Raw genomic sequence first — 12,200 nt, forward strand, 5'->3', positions numbered from 1 at the left:
GTGTAACGAGAGACTCAAGCCTTCCATGTATCCATTGTCGCCATAGCAACATAGGTCGCACTTTTGACACAGGCGCAAGTTACGGCGCATACTGTGACGTCGGCTGCCTATAACTTCGTTTATCTCCGTTTATCTCAGTTTACATGCAAACGCGCAACCGGAGTTTTCCAAAATCTCCACTCTGGCCGGAGTTTTTAGAAAGACTCGTTTTCAGAGGAGAAATCTCCGTTTGCAGGTAAACGGCCTCATAGTCTTTGTGCAACCAATTAAGCCTGGACACTCTTGTTTTGGATTCGTTGAACCCAGCTCAGTCATTTATCCTGGATGCCTGAATCCTACTTTTGTGCCCCTGGAGCTGAATTATCAGCAGAGGTCTCTTCCTCTCCAAAACAGAAAGACATAAATAAACCGGTAGAAACACTGAATAAAGCCGTTTCACGTTATCAGTCGGGGTTTCTCCGACACTGTGACATGCCGAACAGAAACTTAACAGCTAAACAAACCATTTTAGAGCACTTTTAAAAACAAAAGTCTCACATCAGGGGTTCTCTAAGTTTTGATGACTGAATGATTAAGGACCACAGAGGAAAAGAGCACACACTATGACTTTTAAATGACAGTGATGACATTTTAATTACTTATTATACTAAAACATTTTTTAAGATACTATATAATGACTTTTCATGACATTTTTATGGCATATTATACACTTTTTATAAGACTATGATTCTATGACCTTTATCTCATTTTTATTACATACTATCAACATCAACTGTGATATAGCCTACATTCATATGACATATGAAAATAATGAAATCGAGAGACAGAGCAGCATTTGACACTGATTCTACCCACTGCAGTCAAGCAATGGCTTCTGCTGGTGTGCGGCAACACCACTTGCACAAACCACATGCTGAACTTCAGTGCACCATAATACTACAACTGGTATTAATACCAATAATGGCAATTTGTTGAATTTATTCATGACAGCATCTCCATATTTGGACATTTTAGGCTTTTGTTTGATTTTAAATCAACAAAGTCATGGTTGCATTGCGATACCTACGTTTTCTACTGCAGACGGTGCCACTCAGCCATGTTTCATGAAAGCTGTTGGACCCATAATAAACCTCATCACCTCACCTCCTCCGTGCACTGTGTACAGATTTACAGTGCTGGCTCACAGTTTTTTTGTGTGGAATATGCATCATGTCAGCACAAAGCTCAAGTAAAGAAGGCCTTAAATCTGTATTTTGATAAAGGGTCCCTCTTATAAAGCAGCACCCAGCTTTTCGGGGCCCCTGAGCTCCTCAGTACCATCCCAGTGGAAAATAAAATCATCACATTGATTGTGCCTCTTAATCAGTCACTACTAATGAAGAAAGTGTTCAGTGTGATAGATTCACAGATATTCAATCAATCAATCAATTTTATTTATAAAGCCCAATATCACAAATCACAATTTGCCTCACAGGGCTTTACAGCATACGACATCCCTCTGTCCTTTGGACCCTCACAGCGGATAAGGAAAAACTCCCCAAAAAAACCTTTAACGGGGAAAAAAAACGGTAGAAACCTCAGGAAGAGCAACTGAGGAGGGATTCCTCTTCCAGGACGGACAGACGTGCAATAGATGTCGTACAGAACAGATCAGCATAATAAATTATCAGTAATCTGTATGACTCAATGAGACAGGAAGAGAGACAGAGAGAGATGCAGGACAGACAGCAATGACAGTAGCTTACAACATTAATTAAAGTAGCCTAATAAAATTATAGATAATAATTCTGGCTATTGTGGTACAATATGTTGAAAGCATAGGCCTATATTACTGTATGATAGTATACATATGTGACAATCAGACGTTGCGCTAGACTTTTTCGTCGCCGGTCATTTTGACCAACAGGGTCGTAAAAATCCGATCATAATCTAGCCTATTTTTACCGGTCATTTTAATTTTCGTTTTTAATAAATCCAACAAGCAAGTTATAAAGTGTGCATTAATAAGGACATGAACGAAAAGATGAACAGACCATCCACACACCGCAGTGCTTCAGTTCGGCGTCTGGTCTATTTTTCACGCGAGCCGCGAGCGCTTCTGTCAAGCTGGATAGAGCGGATCATACCAAACAGTAAGTCGGACACAGAAAAGACGAGAGAATCCGGCAAATTTTCAAAATAAAATAACAACAGCATGTACTGAGGAACGTGAGGGAATACCATGTTTATAATTTAAAATAGCACAACAGTGCATAATGAACACATTTTTCAATACCCTAATCATTTCATTACAATTTTAATTTTGCGTCACCGAGCCTACAGACATAACTAGATACATAAATAAAATGGTCAGAACAATATGCCCTGTTCATTCAGTGTTTATCCAACACGCTCAGTTGAAGTGAAAAAACGAGTAGGCCTACTGACGGGAACAGACGAGTGGAGTCGATGTTTAACCGGCGCGGAGAGCGCAGGAGAAATGCGCTGCCTGTGTGGACAGTCAAGCGTCTGCGAGTATACTCGCAGGGCTTCTGCATCACGCATCTGGTGTGTCCAGGCCGTTATGTTAACAACGCTACATCAGATATTGGATAAAGGAGATACCCCACCTTAGGCTTATCCAATGTTAAGAAAACGGTTACTCTTCCTGTCTCCTAAGTGAGCGTGGTTAGCTCTCCCTCCAATCAGAGCCTGTTCTCCCTCAACCGCCCCCCCCCCACTTTATTGTTCAGTGAGATAATCTTCACATATGAACACCTTTCATACCGCATTTGAAGCTTAAATGCGATCGCCAGAAGTAAAAAGCTAACGTTAGGCTTTAACGGACTACGTGACTACTCCACGGTCGCATGACTCTTGACGTCACCGCCACGAAGTTTTCAACTGATTTCGGCGGCTTTATTTTAAAAACATTGTATAATGGGGAAATCGGACTGTTTAAGCTAAATAAGAAGCTGTAATGGCGGACTGCCAGCACTCTCATTTGTTCGGGGGTGATGACGTTTAATGTCCCCGACAGGGTTTGTAGTCGTATTGAGCAACTTGTTAGCAACCGCCTTTTTTACGACACGTAAAAGCTTCAAAATTCACAAGTAGGGTATTTACTGATGTGTTTTATGTCGTAGAATAAAACCTGAAACTCGCTTAAGCTTTTGTTAACCACCGACCTTATTTGAGGCATTTTATCAAAATCCCATTCAAAAAACGTATTGACTTTTAGACGAGAGAACCAGAAGTGCTAAAAGCGCTAACGGAGTTCCGGGTTTACTTGCACACTCTATTGCTGCACAAAGCTTAGGCATTTTTTATTTATTACTAGCTGTAAATAACTGTTTGTAACTAACTGTGATTTGTAGTGTAAGATTTAACCACTAATCAGGTAAATGTTTCATTTTGCATAAGTTGATTAAGGTTGGAGTTCATGTAACCATGTTTTATGTATCCATGTAAAGCAAAGCACTTTTACACAAGTTTGCATATTCATATATTGAAAACACACACATACCATACCATATATTGCCTGGAAGTGTGATAGTAGACAGTAGTAGTAGGCCGGGAGAAAAAGATTACACCATTAGGACATGCCTGGGCATGTCTGGGCATGTCCAGACGTGTCTGAACAAAGGCAAAAAGGCCTGCCACTAGAGAGGGAAAGACTAAAAAGTGCTGAGTCAGCAGAAATGTGTCACCGATATGGTGGGAAGGACTAAAACTCAGCAGAAATGTGACACCTTTATGATCAGCGCCCAGTGGAAAAGTTTAAGGAAAAGAGATGACTCAGCAGAAATTCTATGATAAAAGAGCGAGCGCAAACAAAGAAACTTCAGTCTCGCTCCGGAGCTTGACTCATTGAGTTGTGATGTGTTTGTTGCCTGCGAGCACATTAAACTCAGTTGCATCTGATTCTACGTGTCTCCAGTGATTTTTTGACCTCTGAGTATTTGAGTTTTTGATATCTAATGGAAGACAAAGAAAGTCCGTTTGAGAGGAGAAGAGCGAGGTCGCGAGCTTTCTGGCACGGCTCGGGACCTTGACTTTTTTGCTTCTACAGATTTTACCGCCTGTTTATCAAGATCACAAGATCTCAGGAGAACTTGTTTTCTGAGACGGACAGGGCTAATAAAGTTAATTTTCTCTTGATCTGTGCAGATGAAAAATGCAGCTTTAGTGTCAGAATGTTGTTAAGATGTGTGGCTTGTGGAAAACAAACCCAGTGTTTACTTTAGTGACTACAGGGCGAAAGAATTGACCATAAATTGTGATCACGTTCATTTTCCTCATTGATGACAATACAGATCTGCCGCAAGTCTCCTACAGGGGCGTGGTGCTGACGTCACTGAATCAGGAAGTGAGCTGAGTGGGGTATCTTGCTTTATCCAATATCTCTGGCTACATGAATAGATGAATGACTTTTTCTCTGCAGTGTGAAAATGGCAGCCACTTAATCCACTGACTGTGCGCTCCACCGCCAAGTGGGCAGGGGTGGTAATTGCAACCGGTCAAATGACCGACAGCCTTCAGATTTTCCGGTCATTGTTATAAAAAACTGGTCAGTGACCGAGAATATCCGGTTAATGCGACCCCTAGTGACAATAATCATATGTGTATAATAATAGTAGAAGTATGAGTAATGATAACAGCAGCAGCAGGAGGCATCTGGCAGGACCACGGCAGCAGCACAACTACACACGTCACACTGTCCAGGCACAGCTGTGATATAAGTTAACCTGCGAGACAGTGGAGCACAAAGGCTCTGGAGAAGAAGCCGAGTTAGTGAAATGCAGTATGGCTGACATGACATCACATGATAGAAAGAGAGAGAGAGAGAGAGAGAGAGAGAGAGAGAAAGAGAGAAGGTGCCCAGTGTATTATAGGAGGTCCCTCAATAGACTAGGCCTAAGTCAGCCTAACTAGGGGCTGGTACCAGCCAAGCCTAAGCCAGCCCTAACTATAAGCTTTATCAAAGAGGAAAGTCTTAAGTCTAGTCTTAAATGTGGAGATGGTGTCTGCCTCCCGGACCGCAACGGGAAGATGATTCCACAGGAGAGGAGCCTGATAGCTGAAGGCTCCTGATCTACTTTTGGAGACTTTAGGGACCACGAGTAACCCTGCATTCTCAAAGTGCAGTGTTCTGGTGGCATAATAAGGCACTATGAGCTCTCTAAGATATGACAGAGCCTGACCATTTAGAACTTTATAAGTTAACAATAGGATTTTAAATTCAATTCTGGATTTTACAGGGAGCCAGTGCAGAGAAGCTAAAACAGGAGAAATATGATCTCGTTTCTTAGTTCCTGTTAGTACATGTGCTGCTGCATTCTGAATTAGCTGGAGAGTTTTTAAGGACATACTTAGGGCTACCTGATAAAAGGGAGTTACAGTAATCTAGCCTAACGAACTAATCATTACCTAATGATGTCTTGATATAGGATCTTTAACTCTGTTCTCTCTGTAACTTATCAGTATCTATGTATATAGCCCTCCATTAGGAATCATTAGGAAAGTAGCCTGCCATTAAAGAATTAACAAGTAGGCTTTCAGGTCATTTCTCATTTGTTCCCTCACTCGTTTCATTAATCATATACCACTGATTAGACACTCTATGACATTTGATGGGTAGTTGCTCAAGAACTGAGCATTAACTATTCGTTCCTCATTAGTTTCTTAGTAACTACTCTTTTTCTGTGTACCTTATTATAAAGTGTAACAGCTTAAATTTTTTTTTTTTTCAGTACCCATACAGTCATGCAGACAGGGCGTCATTTCATTCCCGCATAGTGGGGACACATATTGAGCAAGGGTCTGGGGGTCCTCCTCCAGGAAATTTTGAACATTAAACACTTAATTGCTTATATTCTGGTGTAATTATTATTTTAATTTATGGTGGAAATGTCTTAATTTATGTAAAGGAAAACACAAAATTCAGGTAACAGGTGACAATTCAAAATAATTTAAAAAAGGAACATAATGCACAAGGCTCTCAGGCATTCTGTATTGCTGTCAAATATCCATTCTGTAACTTTTCTCTTAAATGTTATCTCTTCTGAGTCAACACACATTTCTTATTGTGTATAAATGAGGGGCCGTGTTGTGCAGTGAGGTTTAAATGGTTCTGGATGCACAGAGTACATGTAGATGCTGCTCTGACACACTCTGAGGTTGCCTCAGATTTCTTCAATTAGATATGAAATCCACAGAGTGCTGATAAAGAAGTTCATTTACATTAAATTCAGCCTCCTAAAACCATGTTGTTTTGCTACATGCCTTGTTGCAGGGCTCTTTAATTTAACTTATGATCCAGTTAAATGATGCTTTATTTCCTGTTGATTCATGAATAAAATCAAATTCTCATTTTTTGACTGTGGTGGCTTTTCCAACAAGGGAAGTTGAGGAGGGAGGGGCAGGGGCTCTTGTGGTCTTGAAAAATTAAAACTCAAATACAAGATGCTTTTTGGTTGAGAATTGATGCCATTATCCAAATTTCAAAACTAAAATATAAAATTATTTTAAAAAAAAAATAAATAAATAAAACTAAAACAACAGCAAAAAAAAGTCTTGCAAACATGGCACTATTCTAGTCAAAGGCCAAAGAGGTAGGTGCTTGAGCACCACCTTGGGTCTATCTCTGCACATGTAGGGTACACAGGGATCAGAAGAGACAAATTCACTCAATAAAATAAATAAATAAATAAATAAATAAATAAATACATGTTTTATTATTAAAATTAATTGATATTAATTAAAGTACATTAAATTTTTCTTTTTTTAAAAGATGCCAGCTGGGACGCAGTAATAAAATGCCATGATGTAAAACTCAGAGTACAATGACTCACATTTACTGTCTGCAGACATTTCTATTCATTATGTTGTATCTACAAATAAATAAATTAAATTAAATTAAATAATATTTGCATAGTTCATTCTTGGTTTGACCTCTGGCCCAAGATGGTGTGACCTGCAGTGAAAAAAGGCCAAAACAGATAATTACAGTTATCAGTCATAAATACAACTGAAAAAAAACAAAAAAAACAAAACATTATTTAAATATTTAAAATAGAGTGTAAAACAAACATATAGCATTATATTTATTATCTAACCTCCAACAAGTTGCTAAAAGGGGAGAGAAGCTATTGCTATATTTGTTGTGTTAATCACCAGCCGGTTGATAAAAATAACTGCCACAGAAATGCGTGCACGCACGCGCGCACGCGCGCGCACACACACACTCTTCGACCCTGGACCAATCACTGCATGGACATACAAGAAAAGTCCCACCTCGTTACCATATAAGCATCAGTGAAGTTGGAAATGTTGCTTGGGAAAAGACACAATAAAAAAATAAATATATTATGCCAACAGAAAATAAAGTGCAAAATTAAGTACTGTGTTTCTACAAACCAGGGGTGTATGTAAAATTTGAGGAATTTGAGGACGATTTTGATGAACAAGCTCTATTTTGATGCTTTTTTTTAATGCGCTCACACTTTTTTTTAAATCATCGTATTTCTCTCTTACAAACATAAAAATTTTATTTCAACTTTTTTAACTTTACACACCTTTTTAAACTTTTTTAGTAATTATGATGTTAAAATATTAGCAATCGTTATTTATTAGTATTGAGTGAAAAAGAGTGAGTGAAAAAATTTAATTGAATTTCCCCTCAGGGTTTATTTTAGTATATTAAATTCAGGGCTATTTATTAAGGGTGGGGAGAAAAATCAATATGGCATAGTATGGTGATATTTTGTGTGGCAATATTGTATCGATGCATGGACAGCAAGTATTGGTGTTTTAAATTTTAGAAATTATTAATATTCTAAATACAAATACAACTTTTGGTCGCCTACTAGAATAATGAAATCAATTAGTTATTCCTTTCAGCAGATACATTTTTATTTTTTTTAAAAGATATTTTTTGGGGCATTTTTTGGCCTTGAATTGATAGGACAGACAAGTGTGAAAGGGGGGAGAGAGAGAGGGAGTGACATGCTGCAAAGGGCCACAGGCTGGAGTCAAACCTGGGCCGCTGCGGCAACAGCCTTGTACATGGGGTGCCTGCTCTACCACTAAGCCACTGACGCCCCAGCAGATACATTTTTTTGCAATAAAAATGACTGAAGTGAGATGAGCAGTCTGAAAACTTTACCTTATAAAATTAAAACAGATGTTGACAAAGTCTGACATCATTAGCAGTTGAAAAAAGTAATAATTTGCAGTGTATCCCAATCTATGTTATCGCAGTATTCAGCATATTGCAAAGAGTTTAAAATCGCAGTAATATTGTATTGTGACTAAAGTATTGTGATAAAATCATATCGTGGGGGCTCTAGTGATTCACACCCCTACTATTTATAAAATGTTAGGGGCTGAAGCATCAGACGTGTGGGCCACTACAGACTCACACACAGGCAGACAGCTGATATCAAAGCCAGCTGGTTTAACTGACTCTGCTGGTTCTATAATTAAGTAGATACCACTTAATTAATTACCTGTGTTTTTGGCGCATGGTAACAAGAGTATTGCCAGATTGACAGGCCTTCTTGGTCAACAACTTGCTGGCTAAAGATCATGTGATTAACAAGTTAATAGGATTGACCACCATCCCTCTGCCTGCTCAGAGAGCGGCTGGACGGCAGTGCAAAGTTCTTTAGTTTGACTGGAGTGTGAGCAGATGCCTTAGTGACCTGCAGAGTGTCACATCCAAACTTTCACTCCAATAAACTGTCACATCTTCTATTGAGGCAATAAAGGAGGCCATGGGACAAGGAGAGAGTCACAGTGAGGAGATGGATTTGGCACAGATCCAGGACCTGTGCATCATTTTCATGAAGGAGTGTCCGAGCGGTGCCCTGCACTTACATGAGTTCAAGAGGATCTTCGGGGTACAGAGCAGCTCTGCAGAGGAGTCCCTCTACATTGAGACAATATTTCGCTCCTTTGACACAAACCGGGTAAAAGAGGCAGAAAATTCTCTATACAGAATTGGAATTTTAGTTCAATTGTGAATGCAACTCTGCATTGTTTGCTTACAGGATAACACACTTGATTTCCTCGAGTATGTAGCAGCACTTCACTTAATCTTACGGGGGAATATTGAAGATCGACTCAAGTGGTCCTTCAAGATGTACGACAAGGATGGAAACGGCAAGTTGGACAGGCAGGAGGTGAAACGGATCATAAGGGTAGGAAAGACCTTTTCACATTTTATTCCCATACTTTCTGTAAATTGCTTTTGCAATTTATGCAAATATTACGAGTTAAAATTTTGTAGAACCTAAGGCTATTTTGAGCAAAGTGGGTGCACCCAGTAAGTCAGTGGGTAAAGCAGGTGTCCCATGTATAAAGGCAATGTCTTTGCCACAGTGGTCGCAGGCTTGATTACAACACATGGCCCTTTGCTACACGCTATCCCCTCTCTAACCCAATTTCACACTTAATCTGTCCCATCAAATAAAGGTAGTAAAGCCAAAAAATAAACTTTGAACAATGTGATCGAATTGTTTCAAAGTGAAATCAAAGTGAATTGGGATATGCTTGGCCGATGTGTCAAACTGTCCGAATTTCCAAGTTTCATAACACAGATCCTCTTAAGGCAGATTATGGTACCAGCCCAATGACAAGGCTTAGGGTCTGGGTCATGTACTGTAGGTTCACAGGGCATTAGATAAGGAATGGATGGTCTTTGTGAGGGCTATTCTTGAACTGAACATCTTTGGTGCACTTTATGGTAAGCCTCTAAATTCAGACAGGTAAAATTAGCCCACAGCCCATGTGATTTGTTTTGTTCTATGGGAATAAATTAATATTTATAACAGTAATCCCAAGGCAAAATGTTTATATTGTTACTATATTATGCTAAATTTAGAATATTAATATTCTATGTTTATAGAAACCTTCAGAGAAATGAACATTTGAATTTGTATTTGCACAGTCTTATTTTTTTCCCACTAGAGTCTGAGTCACATCATTTAACTTTAGAGTGTATTTTGTTATAACAATTTTAACACCTTTCCATGAAAGGCTATATAAGTGCCTGCAGTCAATGAAAGTGCTGCACAGTTAGTAGTAACTACTTTAGTAAATAAAGTGACAATTAATGCACTTGACCACAGACACATTTCATGTATCTCACACAGATTCTCTACAAAATCAAGCTCCAGACGAGTGACCTCAATATGACGCCATCTGAAATCTGTGACAGAATCTTTGAGCTGGTTGACCAGAATAATGACGGTAAGTAAGATCACAGTGTACATTAGAAAGCAAGAAAACTGAATATAACAATTGCCACATTTATACAGGGGCATGCAAAAGTTTGGGCACCCCGGTCAAAATTTCTCCAAAAGGCATGAAATTAAAGATGAAACATGCTTTTCAACATTTTAAGCAAGACCTGTGTATCATTTTTGTTTTGTACAAATTTAGAGAGAAAAAGGAAAGAAGCAACCTGCAAAAGTTTGGGCACCCCAAGATATTTGAGCTGGCAGATATCTTTAACCAGGGTCTCAGACCATAATAAGCTTGTTGGGGCTCTGGCTTGTTCACAGTCATCGTAAGAAAGGGACAGGTGATGCAAATTTCAGAGCAAAGGAGGTGAAGTCGATGTCTGGAAGACCAAGAAAACTTTTCAAGAGGGCTGCTGGTAGGATTGAAAGGTTAGAAAGGCAAAACAAGGTCTGGCTGCAAAAGACCTGCAGGAAGATTTAGCAGACTCTGGAGTGGTGGTGCACTGTTCTACTGTGTAGTGACACCTGTGCAAATATGACCTTCATGGAAGATTCATCAGAAGTAAACCTTTCCTGTGTCCTCACCACAAAATTCAGCATCAGAAGTTTGCAAAGATACATCTTGACAAACCTGATGTTTTTAGAAACAAGTCCTGTGGACTGATTAAGCTAAATAAAACTTTTTGGACTCAATGAGGTATGACTGGAGAAAAAAGGGTGCAGAATTTCATGAAAAGAACAGCAGTCCAACTGTTAAACACGGAGGTGGATCAATCATGCTTTGGACTTGTGTTGCAGCTAGTGGCACGGGGAACATTTCATGGGTGGAGGGAAGAATGGATTCAGTTAAATTCCAGCACATTTGGGAGGCAAACATCACCATCTGTAAAAACACTGAAGATGAAGAGATGACAACTTCTACAACAGGACAATGATCCTAAACACACCTCAAAATCCACAATGGACTACCTCAAGGGGCACAAGCTGAAGGTTTTGCCATGGCTCTCACAGTCCCCCGACCTAAACATCATTAAAAATCTGTGGATAGACCTCAAAAGAGCAGTACATGCAAGACAGCCCAATAATCTCACAGAGCTAGAAGCATTTTGCAGGAAGAATGGGTGGAAAATCAGAATTGAAAGACTCTTAGCTGGATACAAAAAGTGTTAAGAAGCTGTGACACTTGCCACGGGGATGCCACTAAGTACTGACCATACAGGGTGCCCAAACTTTTGCTTCAGGCCCTTTTCCCTTTTTGTTATTTTGAAACTGCAAAAGATTGAAATTAAAAAGTAATCTTGCATACAAATTTTGCAGAAATGTGTGATCTTTAACATTTTGCCTTTTGAAAATCAGTTCATCTTCTTCTTACTTAACTACTCACAGGCTTGTATAAGATCAGCAAAAGTAACCAGCATTACTACTTTTTTTTGGACAAAACTTTTCCATTTTAAATTTCATACCAGAAAGGGTTAACAGTTACCAAGAGACGTTTATGTAGCTTTGGGTAAAATGCTCTCTCAAACACCATTTTGATCACATAAAATATGTTGATCATTTTACTGCTGATATTCTGCGAATTCATCCGTGCGGATTGTGTTTTTTGTGTCGCACAGGTCAGATAACCTTGTCTGAGTTCATGAAGGGAGCTCAGAAGGACGAATGGGTCATGAACCTACTGAAGCTGGATATCAACGCCACTGGCTGGGTCATCCAGAACTGTGGGAAATTACCATGATTTCACTCTTAGTGGGTTCACTGCCAACAGTTTTTTTTCCAGGCTGGCTGACACAGAGGTGCTGTCTGGAGTTTTGCCTGTGTCTCCATGTTGAGCTTTCTGTCACATGGAGCTGGAGCTCAGTGCACTTTTTCACGACTGCAGTTCTACCCTGATTTTGACTGCTGATCCAAAGGTCTGAGTCCTTGCTGCATGGCTGTGGTTTGTTCTGGAAGTGAGCTTATGTCTCTCATCTA

At 39.5% G+C, this 12,200-nt stretch overlaps 1 protein-coding gene across 1 annotated transcript; it reads left to right on the plus strand.

Annotated features, from left to right (window-relative positions):
- guca1g (guanylate cyclase activator 1g) lies at positions 1-11,964 on the plus strand. The gene is made up of 5 exons (XM_049603573.1): positions 1-235; positions 8,751-8,951; positions 9,033-9,182; positions 10,137-10,233; positions 11,843-11,964. The coding sequence occupies exons 2-5, from the start codon at positions 8,757-8,759 to the stop codon at positions 11,962-11,964; spliced, it is 564 nt and encodes a 187-aa protein (XP_049459530.1). The 5' UTR covers positions 1-235; positions 8,751-8,756.
- Positions 11,965-12,200: the final 236 nt, after the last annotated feature.

The sequence above is a fragment of the Epinephelus fuscoguttatus genome, linkage group LG2 (genome assembly GCF_011397635.1).
Source record: "Epinephelus fuscoguttatus linkage group LG2, E.fuscoguttatus.final_Chr_v1".
Lineage (NCBI taxonomy): Eukaryota > Metazoa > Chordata > Actinopteri > Perciformes > Serranidae > Epinephelus > Epinephelus fuscoguttatus.